General features: G+C 40.8%; 1 protein-coding gene across 1 annotated transcript in view; it reads right to left on the minus strand.

Annotated features, from left to right (window-relative positions):
* Positions 1-598: 598 nt before the first annotated feature.
* The window catches only part of SYNE2 (spectrin repeat containing nuclear envelope protein 2), a 267,053-nt gene continuing 248,515 nt past the window's right edge, over positions 599-19,136 (minus strand). The window contains 16 exon segments of the mRNA XM_043517646.1: positions 599-1,878; positions 3,636-3,679; positions 3,861-3,947; positions 4,536-4,727; positions 5,214-5,342; positions 6,191-6,391; positions 7,794-8,008; positions 10,216-10,348; positions 10,684-10,823; positions 11,654-11,722; positions 12,055-12,337; positions 12,858-13,052; positions 14,266-14,403; positions 17,416-17,598; positions 18,488-18,638; positions 18,812-18,999. Coding sequence (XP_043373581.1) covers positions 1,653-1,878; positions 3,636-3,679; positions 3,861-3,947; positions 4,536-4,727; positions 5,214-5,342; positions 6,191-6,391; positions 7,794-8,008; positions 10,216-10,348; positions 10,684-10,823; positions 11,654-11,722; positions 12,055-12,337; positions 12,858-13,052; positions 14,266-14,403; positions 17,416-17,598; positions 18,488-18,638; positions 18,812-18,999 — 2,574 coding nt within the window. The 3' untranslated portion in view covers positions 599-1,652.

Genomic DNA, 19,136 nt, shown 5'->3' on the forward strand with positions numbered 1-19,136 from the left:
GCCAAAGCAGACAAATGCAGGTGCGGATAGGAAAGATACAAAGTTTGGTATTTTGTGAATTTTTGTAAAACTGGTTTTAAAATCTTTCCCTCCCCCACCTCAAAAAGGTACATGGTGTTAGCCCCCCAGGTTGTTTGTTCATGTGTCCTATAGCGCAGCCAGGAATGCAGATTATTAGCACTGCAGCAAGGACTTTTTGCCATCCGCATGGAGTTCCCTTGCTATACACTTCCCTTCCTTAAGAGTGAGCTATAATGGGGAAGGTCATAGAAATTACCTTCACAACCTCAAAGCATTTCAAGACAATGGTCTCAAGGGGGGGAAGGCACTAAATTGTTGAATTTACTCTTCTTGTAGGGGTGAGTGAGGGAAGATGGTTGGGAAAAGAAAATGAGCTATGGAAAATAACCTATATCTGATTTTTCTTGCAAGGAAACAAGTGGACCAGTTATGGAGTGTCCTTCTTTGCAAATTGCTGCACCACATTTAGTTTCTAAAGCATTTTGGATTGACTCAGCTGTATTCAATACATGAAGCATTTTGCTTTACAGGTTCATTTATAAGCATAAAGTCTATAGGTAAACGATTCAGTCATTGCAACCATCAGCAGAATTTTAATGAGAAAAATGTTTGAACTGTACCTCCACCAAACATAGTTATTCTAATAAAACTCTCATATCACCTGAAGTTTTAGCTTCACTTTAAATGTGAAGAGTCTTAAAGTTAACTTATAAAAATCTCTTTTGGCATACTGTACAAGATTATTAAACCAAAAATCTTTGATTAAAAAGTCAGCTTACATATGTATACATGTAGTGTATAATCTACATCATAATTATTTTCATTTAGAAAATATGCACAATATAAACCACTTCCATGCAATATAATCAATTCTTATTTAAAACATAGTATAAAAAAACGACACATCCAACTACAACACAGCAGTCCTAAGCACTGAACACTTTGCACATAAAATATGTATAATTTTTCACTGAAAGTGTTGTATGAAAAGTACAGTATAACAAAAATATTAGATTTAAATCTGTTTATCTGTTTACTATAGTACCCAAAGATGCAAACTGTTGCCAACGATATGTGCATGCACTTAAGATTGCTATTGTCATATTAAACTATAACAGAGACCATTAGTGTTTAATATTACATTACCATAGTGTCTGTCCCATTATTAGTCTGTCAAACTGTGTTCTGTGGACCTTCCAAGTTGTGAGGACTGTATTTATAAAATGCTTGTATCTAGTGCATCAAAGTATGTTGCTTAGAGTTTAAAAAATTTATAGAAAAATTCATTTTCTGTACAAACAATTAACGATGTATTACTCACTGAAATTCTGAAAAGATCTTGTGAGGTTTAATATGTTGCCTTCCCTGCTATGCATTGGAAGGAGGCTATTTAAATAATGCCTCACTTATATTTCAGTGGTAGTACTGCGTGCATTTCTTGCTGTGGGACCCAGGAAACAGGTGCATTAGTGGCTAGTGTCAGGAAAGCATAGCAGAGAGGGTCAAAATGTGAAACATTATGGAACTTTCTATATTTAAGTACATGAATGCACTGTTTGATAGAAGCAGCATGAAAATAAGCATCCATGAGAAAACGTGTTTTGGTATATTGTAGAGTGATGGGACACTTTCTAGGTTGGTGGAGGTCCGTTGGTATATCTCAACATGGGATAGAAAGAGCGGGCAAAGTTGTTCACTTGTGTGCAGCTGTAGTCTTCCTCTGAGGATGGGATCATGCAGACCAGAAGCAAAAGGAAGAGGAAGAGGAACTGCAGAGGTAAAGCAGCTCTTAATACACGATAAAAGAAGGATTGGGGGCTGGAAGTTGCTTGAGTGGTTTCAGGCTGGTTTCCCATTCTGTAAAGAAAGCATATCGGATATTTTGATAGGGGGAAATGTTAAAAAGGAGGTAATTAGCATGTTGCGCGCACACTGTCACGCATGCCCTCTACATTAACCCTCTCCTCCCCCAGTTTAAGGAAGGCAGCGTTCACTTACTGGAACACAGACTGCTTAAGATATGAAACACACTTAAATCTAGTTTAAAAAAAAAGTGGAGATAATGTCTACTACGTATTACCACTAATAACAGAGTCTAATACATAAGGAAAAATCCCCCAAAAGATTTTAATGTAATTTATTTAGCCTTTAGGAGAGGGGCGGGCAAACTACGGCCCGCGGACCACATCTGGCCCATCAACCGATTTAATCCGGCCCTCAAGCTCCTGCATGGGAGCAGGGTTGGGGGCTGCTCTATGCACGCGTGTCACAACTCCCGGAAGCAGCAATATGTCCCCCCTCCAGCTTCTACATTTAGAGTCAGCCAGGGGCTCCAAGCACAGCTCCCGTTGGTGGGTTACTGTGGCCTATTGGAGTTGCGGGGGCCTGGAAGGGGACATGCTGCTGCTGGTGCTGTGTGAGGTAAGCGCTGCCTGGAGCCTGCACCCCCCTCCCGCCCTCCAAACCCCTTGAGCCCAATCCAGAGCTCTCTCCTGTACCTCAAACCCTCATCCCCAGCTGGAGCCCAGAGCCCCCTCCTGAACCCTGAACTCCTCAGTTTTGGTCCCAGCCCAGAGCCTGCACCCCAACCCTAATTTCATGAGCATTCATGGCTCGCCATACAATTTCTATATCCAGATGTGGCCCTCAGGCCAAAAAGTTTGCCCACCCCTGTTTTAGGAATAAGCACTGTGTGTTAATAGGTTAGGGTAACAGGCTGCATTTTGCATAGGGTTATTGGAGTCAGTTTTTAAACAGTATCTTAATTTTCAAGAGACTAATGTATCTGCATGGACTCTCTCCCTGATAGAAGGCTAGGCCTCACATTGTGAAATTTCCTCACCCTATTCCACAGGATGCATCTTTAACCCATTTACCCTTATCCTGTCACCCACACTTGGCTGCAGTGGTGGCTTATGTGTCCAGCCCTGCAAAAGCTGTACTCCCTGCAGATGCATGGGGTGTGAGAATATGCCATCGCTTCAGGAATAAGAGAAGAAAAATTAACGCCGCAGCTCCTTGCCTCTGCCAATTGTAAAGGGACCAACCTCCAAAAGGGCACACTAGAGAAAAGTTCCCATAAAAGTGCAACACTACAGTAAGACACAGGGTTTGTAGGGGCTAAGCAGGGGGTTCTCAAACTGGGGGTCAGGACTCCTCAGGGGGTCACAAGGTTATTACATGGGGGGGGTCGCGAGCTGTCAACATCCACCCCAAGCCCTGCTTTGCCTCCAGCATTTATAATAGCGTTAAATATATAAAAAACTGTTTTTAATTTATAAGGAGGGTCGCACTCAGAGACTTCCTATGTGAAAGGGGTCACCAGTAAAAAAAAAAAAAAAATTTGAGAGCCACTGGGCTAAGCAGACACAAAGGAAGGTGCTACTTCTATGTACCACCACTGTATCCTCATGTTGGTATCTGGGGGAAACAGTGAGGTCAGCCATGAATCCAGCTACATTGCCTCCATAATGTGTACAGACCCATTAGGAGCAGGGTCTCCCCACATTTGTTTGCCATTTGGCAGTACAACATACTGGCACGAAGCCATCAGGCTTGCCTACTCTCTTTATTTTAAAACGTACTCTACATTTCTACCAGAAATCACGTGCTACCTGACACTGTTGCTCTTGCCTTCCGAAGTTCTCCTTACACCAACCTGTTAAGATAAACATTTATTATTACCCAGCTCTAGGACATTAAAATGTAAACTCTTGTAACTAAAATGAGCAAGTTTCAAAAGGTTTGAGGCTAAAGTACAGATTCAATTCAAGGGAAGGTGGGATGAAAAGACAACAACAATCTTAGAAAAATAGGCATTTAATTTAAAAAGTTCTTGCCGTTTCATGTGGGCTGGATTTCGCTACTAGTGGATGATAACTTCCAGAATCCAAGTCATCTGCTGCTGGCAGAAATGCACTGATGTCCTAAAAAAACAAACCACGTACCCCTAAAATGTGTATACGTAAAGCATCAACATAAAAACTGTAAAATGTTGTATATGGCTATCTTTAAAAAATTATCCATGTGTATATATGGATGGCAGCCAGCTTGTGAACAACGAACAGTTCCACTGCTAAGCACCCATGAACTAGGATACTTGTTTTATCCTGTGCAGTTTTGAGAAACAGCTTTGGAAGGAACAGAAAGCATGAGAGGCAGATATGTGCTGATATATTAGCTTGAAAACATGTCAGTAAGCCATACTGGTCTAATTCAAGCTCCCACTGAGACATAAGGCAGGGTATATCTAATATTGATTGATGGACATACAACATGTAGGGATTATGTACACACACACACACGTCATATTTCTTGTCCTAATAAGTGCTCATATTTGATAAGGCAATAAGGAGCTCTAAATACATACAAGTTTTAAACCAGCCTGATTTTCTTTTAGAGTTTCTACTCTTGATTTTTTAATTTTGGGCTGGTTTTGCAGCACTGGTTCTTGTATCCTTTATTATCATAGCACTTGTTAATAATCAAGTTTAAAAATCATAACCCTGACTCACCACGTTTCCTTGTGAAGTTTTTAAGTCATGTGAAACCTGTTCAAGAAGCCTTTTCAGTTTCTTTCCAATTACATGTATTTTCTCATCAGCTTCAATATAATCTTCTCCATCTGATTTAACTAGAAGGTAGGTGGAGATTTCCTGTAGAGCATTTACTTGAAGCTGTTGTTCCAACAGCTCTTTCTCCAGTTGCTTAAAAAGGAAATGGTTTGAAATATAACAATCAGTATAACTCTAAACATGTGGGAGGATTATTAGTTCATCTTGTTATGAAATTATTTTATTTCTACAACAGTTCCAGTGAATAATGCAGCATGATTGATGATCCAAAAGGAACAATTCACAGAGGGTGTTGCAGACTAGGATTTAGGTGTAATTGCAGGGTTTTGTGGGAAAGATTATTCATAACCTGGTCATACTTCAACACAAACTGGACCTTCGTGAGTACTTAATCTGTTCACAAACAGTACCTCTATCATATTTAGATTCAGATAGATTTATTAGTCAACCAATTCCTAAAGCCACAAAATCTATTCATGTATAAATGAAGTATCCCCAAACTGTACTTGTTTCCTTTCAAACAACCATTTTTTAGAAAAAACTATGTTATTTTATTTTTGTGGAAATAACTTGCATGTTAGTCTCGTACCTTGATTCAATAACCAACCCATAACATACCATTAATTCTTTTTGGCACTCCAGTATTGTATCGGGGTCAGCATTTGCATCAGTGAATTGTGCATTATGTCTTAGACTTTCAGCGCTTGCTAGTCCCAAGAGTAGTTTTTGACTCAGTTCATGGAAATCCTGAAGAAACAAGTAAAGGTTTACAAGAACGTATGCCTGGAGTATTGTAATAAAATCAGCCAAACACTCTTGCTTTGTTGTTATGCAATGAAACAGTTGATCAAGTATTTTTACTTAGGTTTGTTGAGGGTTACTCAAAAAGATGACTGGTCATCCTGGGCTAAAACTACACGTAACAGCTCAGACTAGTGGTCCCAACTCTATCAGCTCCTTCTGTGGCTTTAAGCAAGTGATTTAACATCTCTTCTTCAATTGCGCCATGTCATCTATAAAACACGGGAAATAAGGTAGAGCTACTTCTCAGGCATGTTGTGTGGATTGCTTGCAAATTGCTTTAAACATAAGCCTTCAAATATGTTAAGGGCTGTTATAGGAAGGGTGGTGATCAATTGTTCTCCACTGAAGGTAGGACAAGTAACCTGATTAATCTGCTGCAAGGGAGAATTAGGTTAAACATTAGAAAAAAAACTGTCTAACTATAAGAACAGTTCAGTTTAGGGATAAGCTTCCAAAGGAGGTTGTGGAATCCCTCTCATTGACTAAGACTCTAGGTTTACTTGGTTCTGCCTCACCGTGCTGGGGGGAGATTAGATGACCTCTCAAGTCCCTTCCAGCCCTACATTTCTAAAATTCTATGAAAAATAGTGTAAGTGCTATTCACCACTGGTGTGGCTATCCTGTGCATAAAAAACGCATACATTCAAAGAAAGCTATAATCTGAGTAAAAATTCCAAGGAACTGCTGATATTCCTGCAACTGCTATACTGTGTCCTCTAATCTACTTAATCAGCTCATTACAAATAAACTCTCATTCAAAGTGTGACAAGACAAATGTTTGCTCTATTTACCTGGCACTGCATTAGGGTTTGTTGTAAACCCCTTCTCCAGTTGTCCATTGAATGACATACTTTCTCCCAGCGCAAATTCACTTGTCGAAGCCTGTTTTGAAGCTCTTTTGATTCAGTGCTATCTGTTTGCTGGAAGTCTTTGCTGCTTTGATTAACGGAAAACACTAAAGCCTTGTAGTTATCAAAGGCTTTAAGCATGTCCTGAAGAAAGAAGCAGATTAGAACCCTCGGTGAATTATCAATAACTTTTATAACAATCCTCCACAAACTAAGAAATCACAAATATTTCAGGGAGTCACTAGATCTGAAAAAGCATTTTCCAGATATTTCTAGGGAAGACTTTAAGGCAGAATTTCTCAGTTTCTTGAAGTTGAATACCCACTGGCAATTGCAGGAGCAATAATGTAATTGCATAAGATAGAATTTTGCAAGGCCCTGGATGTTAAAAATTCTACATTCTATTAGAAGCTCTATTTACAAGTTTTCAGGACCTTGATTTTACAGTTATTAAATGACTCTGTGCACTGCCTGGATAGAACAAAGGTAATGGCAATGGCTCCTGTCCCAAGAAGCTTATAATCTAAATCGGGGTCGGCAACCTTTCAGAAGTGGTGGGACGAGTCTTCATTTATTCACTCTAATTTAAGGTTTTGAATGCCAGTAATACATTTTAACATTTCTATAAGGTCTCTTTCTATAAGTCTGTAATATATAACTAAACTATTGTTGTATGTAAAGTAAATAAGGTTTTTAAAATGTTTAAGAAGCTTCATTTAAAATTAAATTAAAATGCAGAGCCCCCCAGACCGGTAGCCAGGACCCGGGCAGTGAGAGTGCCACTGAAAATCAGCTTGCATGCCACCTTTGGCACACATGCGATAGGTTGCCTACCCCCTGGTCGAAATTATCTCTCATCCAAAAATAAATAAATAAATAAAAAATAAAAACCACCTCCAGCAACATAGTACCCCGTAACACCGGGTTGAAGTCAAAGATCCAGCACTGCCTTACAGGGAGGAGTGGCAGCTAGAAATTGGAAGAATCTAGCAATTTCTTGCACATCACCCATCCAAGTACAGACCCGGCTCAGCCCAGCTTAACTTTTAAGAGTATCATCACAAATAGTGTAGCAACCTGCACTTCATGTTCTGGTGAATGCCAATTTTTATTGTGTCTCAAATATTGTTCTCTTTCCTAACCTAATATTAACTGAGATAATGAATTTATTCTGCATATTTGATTAATAAATCTTGATGTTCACTTCAACAGAAGTCAGTATCTGATAACTGAGATGTGATTCCACCTTTTGAAATAATCCATTAGAAGAGCTACACGAAGTGTCTAGTTTCTGGGTCTAGTTGCTCTCCTCAGTTTGCTGGGAGATGCATAATAACCTGTGCAATTATCAGGCATTGTGCATACAAATCTGCACACATTAGGATAGAAATCTCACATACAGTTGGATGATAACAGCCTAAAAATCTTTATTGTTAATATAGTATTCACAAATTATAGGAAAAAAAGACTATTTGATCAGAGAAACAAGTCTTTTAAATAGTAATGACATTCTTAAAGCCTCACTTCTCAGTATGCAACAACTTACTTTCAGTTTCTTTACTCTTTGTTCCATTGTATGCATATTGGTTGCAGGCTTTGCTTTCTGTAATTCTTCCAGCTCTTCTTCAGTTTTATCCAGCCAAGCAGTAATATCACTGAGATCAGAGTTCAGTTGTTGCCACTGCTGCAAATTCTGTTTCATTCTAAGTTTATTTCTTAGATCCTGAGCTTGAATGAGCTCCCATCTCTCAATAACAGCTACAGTGATATACCAAGAAATGCTTTAACACATCGATAATGTGAATATTATTTAAAACAGAACAGAATATTATTTACAAACTATCAAGTTTAGTGTTTCTGAAGAACCCATTCTGCAATCAGGTTCTGACCAGAGAGTCTCTTTCCTTGTGTGATGGGGTATATCAGTCCTGCACTGGGCCAGAGGAGGTTAATCCCATGCTATGGTCTGAGGAAGCCATGCCCCCTCACCCATGCTGGGCATGCTCCAATTCGAACCACAGTATAAGAGGAAGCAGCTCAGCTCAGTCTAGACTGACCATCGTTAATTGTACTGCAGGCTCCTGCTGGGAGAGTGCTGGAGTCACCAGATGCCAACGCCAGCCAGGTTGGTGCCTCTACCAAAGCCCAGCTGACTGCCAAGGCAGTGATTGCCGAGGGATCCCCTGCATTGGAAGAAGGGGTAGGAAACAACCCAGTGAAGGAATGGGAATGATGGGTGAATGAGAAGTGAAGTATCAGTTCCCTCAGGTCCTGGATCGGGACTTGGCGGAGAAGGGTAGGCTCGGGCCCCCTACCCCATCTGACCTACTGTGGACACCACCGACATGCAGGGAGGTGAACTGGGCCATACAGCCTTGGGAAGAAAGGTGGCTGCCTAGACTTTGGCAACTAGGCCCTATGTCCTGAACCCCATGACAGCTTTACTGACTTAGGCCATTGGGCCATACTGCCCTGGGAAGGAAGGTGGCTACTTAGACTTCAGCTACTAGGCCTTACTGTCCTGAACCCCAGGCCTGCCTTAGTGACTCAGGCTGAGGGGCCATACTGCCCCAAGGGGCTGACAGGTATATCTGCCCTGTGACACCTTGTATAAAAATACTATAATAATAAAATTATTATAACGTACTACTAGTATCCTGAAAGGTCAGCTTTACAACCAGATGTACAACCTATACAGGGTACCTGACACTACACAGGAATTTTTTCTACCGTAACTGAGGAATACTTTATCAAGACAGGTTTCAGAGTAGTAGCCATGTTAGTCTGTATTCGCAAAAAGAAAAGGAGTACTTGTGGCACCTTAGAGACTAACAAATTTATTAGAGCATCAGATGCATTTCGATGAATGCATCCGATGAAGTGAGCTGTAGCTCTCGAAAGCTTATGCTCTAATAAATTTGTTAGTCTCTAAGGTGCCACAAGTACTCCTTTTCTTTTTATCAAGACAGAAATACAGAAGAAATATAGAGAGGTAGAATGTAATGATCCAGACTGAATTTGGCAAAAACAACAGGATTAACAACCATAGGATGAAAGTAAATACAAGTGACCAAGTTTTAGGTATCATCTGAAAGAGGTATTTCCAGCAGCATAGTGCTACATAAAACCATGTTGGGGTATTGCTTCTGTGCTGACTGAAAAGAAAGAGTGCCAACCACTCAGTCACCAACATCACTTCTCATAGCACATAGGCCTGCCTTGGAGATCTTCCATCCCCACAGTGACCTGGCTTGATGCTGGTCAAAGTATGCTGATGCAGTCACAGCATAAAATGGTTGGTATAGCTTCAATTTATCACTGTCACTACTGGAGGTTTATAATTATGGTACACACCTGATCTTATGAAGATCTCGGAAAATCTGAGACCAGGGTATTGTAAGCTTAATGGAGCCTGCTCAGCTGTCTCTGTTCTTAGTATGAATCTGCTCTACATTGAAAAATGTAGCAAAGATTACCAAGCCTTGGTTAATCAAGAGCTTATGTAAATGGGAGCTGTAATATACCATTTTTTCCTTATGATTGGAGTATAAGTTACTGAGAAAACAAGTTATACCAATCTTCTTTTAGTCAAAGTAACATACTTCTTGGTTTCAGTAAAGAATTTTCACATTCTGATTAAAAATCCATTGAAGTGGCTAGAACCACACTGAAACGAATGGGAACAATTTCACTTTAATCAGTAAGGAGACAAAAGTCAAGTATATGATGAGTCTGAAACTCTTGAGTCTAGCAGATAAAATATAAGGGCTGAGAATTCAGCAATAAACATAGGTCAGACAATGTCAAGTGAGAAGAAGGCTTAGCAAAATCTATTCTTTTGGAGAACAGTAGAACACCTTTTCTCAATGTAAGTGTACTGTCATGTTGTCTTTGCTTTGTTTACTCGTGAGTCACATAATAAACCATTTCATAATAGCCATTATTCATGTTTTTACATTGTTTATCTTTACCTGATTGCTTCTCTGCAGCTACAATGCTCACAAGCCCCTGTTCATTTTGGGGCTCTTCATCATTCAGTATAGCAGATACTTCTTTCACACAGTCTGTGCTCTCACTGCTTGCAGACACTAGCTGTTCAACCTAGAATTATTTCATAGGTTTATTAAACTCACATGCTGTAAATGCCCATGAACCTTTAAGTTGCATGCACATTAGTATAAAAGGTAGCAGAGTGTAGGTTTTGAGAGTTACACTTAATAAAGGTGCAGCAGGCCAACACCATCTCTATGCAACAACATTTTATGTATACCAGGTAAATATGCAACAGTTACTGGTAGAAATACAGTAATGACAGAATCTGGTGAGAGGTTTAACTTTTCAAAAGGTGTTCAGACTCTTAACTTCCATGATTCAATGGAAGTTTAGGAGCCTATATTTAATTGCTTAGAATTAATGTCCACAGATCTGGAACTCACATAGCCTGGCTTATATGGGGTACTTGTCTCTGGAATGCCAGATTGCACATTTCTCACCATCTCTGCCTGGTGGTACTGATGTTTTCTGCAGGTTGGGCTATCCGGGGAATGCCATGTAAGAGCTTCTGAAATGGATTTTCCTGCCACATAAAAAAATAAATTAAATTAAAAAACCCTGAATCTGAGCCCCGCAACTCTGTAGTGAAGCATTTACTTTTTAAATAAATTAAGAAGTGTTCTGAAGAATATGGCACCAAGTGATGGCATCAAAATGACAGTTCTGCAGCTTTCCTTGCAAAGCATGCACATTTGCAAAATGTCAGCAGTAATCCAGGAGGTAATGAAATCACAGCCATGCAGTTATGGGACATTTTATTTTCTTCTGAAAATGTCTGGCTGCAGTATGATTTAAAACAAGAAAAGAAAAGTTTGCACCATAGTTTTGGGAAGTTCCTATTCCCATGATATGATCATTTTGCTGCAATGCATGACATGTGAGTCAAGAATAGACCTGTCCTGACTGGAAGAGAATAGTGAATGCTCATTTGGGATTTAACTGATGGCATGCCCAAGGCTCTGTCACACACAATGTAAAATTATAAGCGATAGTTTAAGTGCTGCTTTTACTTGCAAAACTAAACTACTGTCTCAGTAAATAGGTGATTACAATCAACAAGGAAAAAAATAATACCCGGACCAAACCACCGAAAGAGCTGAAAGATTTTGGATCAATATAATGAAATGCACATTAACCATCTCTGCATTTGACAGGAAAATTCTAAATGGCATGTCCTTGACTGCTTTGTTATGTACATGTGTTTCTACTGCAGCGTAAAAACACCATGACACAATGGCACATGGTGTCCACACAAGGCAGGAATCAGACGTTACATATGAAACAGGTTTAGGAGTATAGCGTGCACCACAGGGAGATTGCCATGTTCAGACACATGCATTAGCAGGTGCCTACCAGAAGATGCTTTCAAAGTTTTTGTGGTCATTTTAAGATATGCCTCAGGATTTTCAGTGATTTCTACATCTGAAAGAGAATAACGTCATTTTCCTCACCGGACAAATATTCAATATTTACTGAATATTAAACAGAAACATCTGAAATATTGACTGAAAGGAAAAACTTCATTACTATTTTCATCAGACATTTTTAGAAAACAAGGAATTTGGGGAAGTCATTCAAAACTTTAAGTTTGCTTTATACAAAACTATCCTTTTTGTCCAGACAATATCATGAAGAGTTAAACACCACTCACTTTTTTCTACCATTACAAATTAACTCCCCCCAAACAAACGCTGCTTCAGGAATCCTGGAGGTGGCTATACTGAAAAAAAATGTTTGGGATTATTGGCTCTTACCTGAGAGAGCACTGTAATATGTTCCTTCTTCTTCATCCTCATGAGAGGAAGAGCCCCCTACATCACCTGTGTGATCCCATTCAAGTGGGATGGAGTCAACACTGACAGGGGTCTCACAGCCTGACCTTTCATGAGTCGGTGCAGGGGACACAAGATGGCAAAGGGTCTGCTGGGAAGAAGGCACCTCATTTGTTGCCTTCTTATGCCAGGGATCATTTTGCATTTCTCTTGAGTCTTCTGCATCTGTCTCATTTTCAGATGTATCTTTATCATCTTCTGTCCCCTAAAAATAATTATTTTATATTGTGATGAACGAACATAGATCTAGGTCACTTAACAAGTAATCCCAGAAGCAGCGGCATGTCCCCCCTCCAACTCCTACACGGAGGCACAGCCAGGTGGTTCTGCACACTGCCCCATCCGCAGGGACCACCCCTGCAGCTCCCATTGGCCCTGGCAAATGGGAGCTGCGGGGGCAGCACTTGGGGCGGGGGCAGCATGCGGAACCCCCTGGCTGCCCCTATGTGGGAAGGGGGACATGCTATGCTTCTGGGAGCCACGCGGATCGAGGCAAGCCCCCAACCCTGGTCCCTGGCTGGAGCGGGTCAAGCCTTGGAACCCGCTCCCCAGCGGGAGCTCAAGGGCCAGATTAAAACATCTGGAGGGCCAGATGCGGCTCCCGAACCATAGTTTGCCCACCCCTGCGTTAAAACCATGCTGCTACTGAGCTACTGCTATGCAATGAATATTTCGTTTTCATACCAACACCCTGCCAAAGCACCAAGACCATACTTATCCCTTACAGGATGCCTGGAAGTCAATCTTTGGTGGAACCGAGAGACTCGTCCAAACACTTCCTGACAGTATCTATGCAGTTCCTCCAACTCATCTTCAATCAGGATAGCATCCAAAGGCTCACTCTTCTGAATCAGCTGCTCTCCAAAAACTATTAGCTGATCAATCTTATTGGTGTTTAGGGTTATTTCCTGTTGGAAACCCTATATTGAGCATACATAAGAAATGGTTACTTAAGCAGTGTTTCTTTCTTGCCTGTACTTGAGGCTGTTCTGCTCTAGCATTGTAAAGTGAAAGGAATCTGAACATTGGCACAGTCATCTATCTTCTTTTGGCAGATAGCTTCCTATCCACCATCTGAAAAGGTTTGCTTTTTGTTTTGCCAGTAAAAGTTGTGTGGGTGAATTTAATGTGTGAATTTAGGTGCTGACTGAAATTAGTACAAAGTGAAGTGCTCCATCCATGCAACAGGAACAGCACAGGCAATAGTGATGCAAACTTGCCCACACTATCCAGTTGATGTACCACAATCCTGATCTGGATGGACCACCTCAAGCGTGTGAAAGAGTACGCTATTCTTCATGCTTATGCAAAGTCTTCCAGTAAGCACCCCAGTACCAATGATGGTATTTGTGATGTAGGGATCTAGCCACTAAAACCTGAATGCATTCTATCTTTGCTATTGAAATAGATGGCAAAAACTTCTGGTCACAATTAGCTTGAACAAGTGACCTATCGGTAACTTGAACCATCAAGTCCCCCTTGCCACTAAATCACCTTTTGAACTTTGCACAGAATAAAACCGAATACATGCTGTGGAACAAGAAGAATGTGTTATGGGGGAAAGGATAAGAGTACTGCTGAAAGGAATATCAACTTAATTATTCATGTAGCAAAGAATTAATACCTTCCTGAAGGAATGTCACAAAAGCTAGTACACATGTGCGTGATTGAAATTTTCAAAGAATACACCTCCCAAATATGCTACATTATATTAAAAATCCTAATTGGAGATAATAATAATATTACAGAACTGGACCTATCTTCAAATTGGCTAACAGATTCTAAACTTTGATTTTAGGTATATAGCTGTTTAGTGATTGCTGTTTACATTTACCCAGATTTAAGCTATCCTTCAAGTTTAATATAACTGTCATTGACACTAAGTTGTAAGGGGGAATGGAAAAATAGAATTGAAGACTCTGAATACTGAACTTACATTTTATAGAAAGTATTTTTTATGTTGAATTGTACTATTATTTTTTAAAGTTTACTGATCCTATAACAAATATGATCTGATGAACATAATGTATGCTGTCATGAAACGAGCCCATAGATAACTGGCAGGCATTGTCAAGAGACTACAGACTGACATCATCTTTGTTCTGTAAAATAGCTATTTTGAATGATACATACGTTTAATTGCCGCATTTTGTCATCAAAGTTACTCTCTGAGAAGTGTTCCACATTTGTCAGCTGAAGGTCCATTTCTGTGAGCCACACAAGAATGCTTTCCCTTGTTCCCTCAAACTCATCTCTCTGGTTGGTGAAGTACTGAATAAGACAAGGGCAGCTGTACATTATTAGTTTAATTACTGAATAAAGATTGTCATAGGAACATTTTAAAACTGGCATTTTCTTTCAGAATTGCTGTTCATTTTAAATAGACGTGTGTAAGGCCTTGTCTACACACCAGAATTATTCTAAATTGGGTATACTTAAAGCAATACAACCCGCCGCTAGCATGGACACTGTTATACTGATATAAAGATGTTTATGCCACACAGGAAGGAGAATGAAGTATATGAGTATAAAGCACCTTTATACCAGTATAACTACACCCACACTATGGGGGAGGAGGGGATGTCGTGGTATAACTATACTTGTAAAAAAAAAAAAAAAATCCACACCCCTAATCCACATAATTCTACCAGTACAAAAACCGTATTTAGACCAGGCCTTAGCTGTTTTTGCTGCTCTAACTTTAGCAGCTAAGTTTAGATAAAGGAAAAAAGTCCCATCTCTAATTAAAATTAGATCATCAAAATTAGCAAAATGATTGATTAGCTGGAATGTGGAAATTCACTCAGGTGTAATAATTATGCCATTTGGTGTTAAAGCCACTTGTATAAATTTGTTCTACTTCCTGCTGTCCCCCACCCAGGTGGATATCAGAAGAGGAGCTTTCTCCATCACAGCCTGCTAAACAGTTCCTGAATATAATATACTGAAAAGAGATTAGGTAAAAGAGTGCAAATGACACCTTCTAACTGCAGGTTTGCTCCCTTTGCGTGGTTACAGTCAGATCTGCTGATTTTGGGGAATTCATTATTCTTCCTGCCACTTGCTGGGAACTTGCTATATCATACATTGGGCTGTGACTAGCTTTTCCAGGCCATAGTACAGGTATTTGAGCCCTGAAGTCAGTTTAACCAGCTCAGAGAGGATCACTTAAATATTAGAACGAGCCTCTTTGTGTCCCAATACTCCTTTGCCACTCCCCTCCACTGTGGCTCACGTTGCAGGAAAAGGAGCTCTGGCTGAAGAAAGTGATGTGGCCAGTATGCCCCTTCACCATACCTTGCACATTTTCAACCCTTTGGGCCTGTCACAAACCAGCATAAATTACAGCGGCCTTGTACAACACTACAACAGGATGTAGGGAGAGAACTTTAAGCTTCTTTGCACCCCAGCACCATGGTGCTCTCTGTGCAATTCAGCTGACCTCAGGACCTTGCCCTCTAAATTCAGAAAGGCACAAAGAGTTTTATTCTGTATTGGAACAGACAGGTGCAATTCCAATTAGGTCAGTAGAGATGCATCTACTTACTCCAGTGCTGAAATTACCCCAATAGTAGGTGTGACAGAGTTCAAAGCAAAAAGGGATGTGGTTAAGATAGAGAGGTGTATTCTGTGTAAAATGGGCTTATGCTTTAGCCCATAAAAAGCCCTATTTATGATGCAGCAGGCCCCCAGGAAGCCTATATTTTGTGCAGCAGCCCCTGGAGCCTTGTTTAGTATCAGGATTGCCACGCACCATAGGTCACCTCAGGACTGATTCAGAAGGCAAATGAAGAAGTCAAAGTAAAGTGTCTCAAATTCTGGCAGACATTAAGCAGAGTGCATCATGTACCATGAACACAGCCACAGAAGGGTGCTGGGTCAGAGGAGAGGTAGAACAGGAACAGTACTACCTGGGGGAGGGGTGAAAGACATGCTCTGCAAAACATTGCCTATTATTCACCTACTCTTCACCTTCCAGCAGCGCTGGTTAATGCCAATCTATTTGTTAAGTACAAATGCCACCAAATGGCCTCCCTATGAGGTGCCCTCACGCAGTGATTGGTAACTTACACACCTTGCTGCATTAACCTCTGGTTACACTTTACTGAAACATACAAAAGCAAGGTTTCAGAGTAGCAGCCGTGTTAGTCTGTATTCGCAAAAAGAAAAGGAGTACTTGTGGCACCTTAGAGACAAACAAATTTATTTGAGCATAAGCTTTCGTGAGCTACAGCTCACTTCATCGGATGCATTTGGTGGAAATGCATCCGATGAAGTGAGCTGTAGCTCACGAAAGCTTATGCTCTAATAAATTTGTTTGTCTCTAAGGTGCCACAAGTACTCCTTTTCTTTATACAAAATCAAGTATTTCTTCACACAATGCACAGTCAACCTGTGGCACTCTTTGACAGAGGATGTTGTGAAGGCCAAGAGTAGAGTTAAAAAAGAACTAGCTAAATTCATGGGGGATAGGTCCATCTATGGCTATTAGCCAAGATGGGCAGGGATGGTGCCCTAGCCTCTGTTTGCCAGAAGCTGGGAATGGACGACAGGGGATGGATCACTGGATGATGACCTGTTCTGTTCATTCCCTCTGGGGCACCTGGCATTGGCCACTGTCAGCAGACAGGACACTGGACTAGATGGACCTTTGGTCTGACCCAGTCTGGCTGTTCTTATGTTCTGTTCTTATAATTGCAGCATCCCAGTATAGACTGACAGATTTTGTTGGGATAACTTTATCCACGTCTAGGTAAGACGTGGTAAGAACATTCCAGGTAAGAACAAAGGCCAGTTTCTGGTACCTGACTCCTGTACCAAGCCCTCTCCTCCCAGCCCTGGTTGCCGGAGTGTCAGAGGTGGGGTAGGTGGTGCCATGAGCACTGCTGTTCCTAGGGAACCACTGCCACCGTGGGTAGATTAGAACAGCCCCCAGGCTACCCTAACCCTGTGCTGGAGCAAGAACACATCCATCCTGAAAATCAGGGAGCTATAACAGGCTGCCTGATGGCATCCCTTGTCTTCTGTTGCACTAAGTGGAAACCTGGCGCAGGAAAGAACCTGGGGCAAATGTTTAACCTTACCTTGAGCTGTCTTTGATTTTGCTGGTTTGTGTTCCAGCCTTATTGTCCCTTATGTAAACTTTGGGGTTTGCATTTATAAATGAAAAATCTAACGGTGTAGATGATGAGCATTCTCGTAACAACTTTGCACTTAGATAGTGTTATTTCTACATGGGCTTCACAGGGCTTTACACTAACCCTCACGACACCCTGCAATTACCTTCAGTCTTCTTAGAATGGCAGCAACCCGTTTCTGGAGATTGTCCCAGCGCTGGTTGCCTTCATGTACCATCTGTTTCAGCTTGCTGGCTGAATCTGTACGATTCTCGCGGGCAAGCCGCCTATATTGTTTATTGATTAGCTCCAGCTGAGTGAGTCGCTCATGAATTTGTCTTTGAAATGCCTGTAATGCAAATTTAGTAATCTTATTCCTTTGCACTTAGAAAGGATCGATAAAATACTGCAATCATGGTACAGAAAAATCAGATCCTCAAAATCAATCAAAACCCTGATTATGTTTTATCACCACAACCTGCCCTCAGATGTGTGTTCACAGCTCCCACTGAAGTCACAGAGCGTAAGAGCACATATGCAATTTGTCCTACTTTACAGAATTTAGTCTATTACAGTTTCTTGTCCAATTGGAAATAAATGATCACATCCAACATACATGTAGTATATAATAGCTTGCAATCTCTTAGACTTTTATAAGCAAAACAAACAGCTGAGTTACATGAGCAAATAAAATGTAGCTTTTAATAATCTACTATTAAGGTCTGTTTCAAGGATTATCAACTTCTTGGAGAAAATGTGTTTAAAAGCAGTTCAACCACTGGCCCCAGGAACTAATACCAGGGTACAGTCTATTTGTTAGAGCCAGAGCCGGTGCTAGGCATAAGCAGACTAAGCAATTGCTTAGAGCCCCAAGCTGCTCAATTAATTATTAGCATGTGTTGGGGGCCCCCAAAATATTCCTGCTTAGGCCCCCCCAGTGGGCGAGTATCACCTCTGGTTAGAGCAAATAAGTATCAGGAATGTTGGGTTCTGTTCCTAGTTCTGTCACTGACTTGCTGCCTAATGCTGGGGAAGTTATTTAACCTCTCTGTCCCTCCATTTGCCTATCTGAAAGATGGGTATAATTGTATTCCCGTATCTCGGAGAGGAGCTGTGAAGTCTGCAAAGAGCTTTGAGAGGCTCAGATGAAAGGTTCTTTATATGTGCAAGAATTAGTATTCTCGATAAGCATACACGATGTCTGTGAAACATCAAAAGCTGAAATAAAAAGTGTTCACCTCAAACTTCTTCAGCTCCTCTTTGGCATTTGTGTATAAAACTTCGGAAGAGTTGGGATAAGCTGCTGTCCTTTCGGCCGATTTCAACCAGTCTTCAAAGCGAGAATAGTCATCTAAAAACTTCTGCCACAGGCGCCAGGTTTCCTCAATTCTGAGGTGGGGGGTGAGAGGGAAGACAGGCTCTGCTTTATCACAAGCTTGCCAATCATGTCTCTACAATTTTTGCTTTTCTCTTCAAAATTTGGTTCATGTAGAATGTAACAAAATTCCCTGAAATATCGCACAGTTATACACACGTCCTAGAAGTGTCAGAAAAGGACTCACTTCATTCGCCTCTCCATAGACATGGAACAAATGTTTCTCCACCGTCTGTCCAGACTCCTGGTAGTCTGCTGGATGGAGTCACATTCTGTCTCATTAGCACATGCATCTGAATCGCTCAGCAACTTGTCACAGATATTAAACACAGATTCTACCCCTTCACTGTGCTGCTCAATGTCTCGTTGCAGATCCTGTGATTAGGAAATAAAAAGAGTTTAATTAACAAGCAATTAAACATATACATTCCCTTGTAATAGGCTGTAATGGACAGAGAAGAGTGATCACCAGCTCAGTAAATGCAATTTTAGTTTTAATGAAAGGACTTAAA

Source organism: Dermochelys coriacea, chromosome 6 (assembly GCF_009764565.3).
Source record: "Dermochelys coriacea isolate rDerCor1 chromosome 6, rDerCor1.pri.v4, whole genome shotgun sequence".
Classification (NCBI taxonomy): domain Eukaryota; kingdom Metazoa; phylum Chordata; order Testudines; family Dermochelyidae; genus Dermochelys; species Dermochelys coriacea.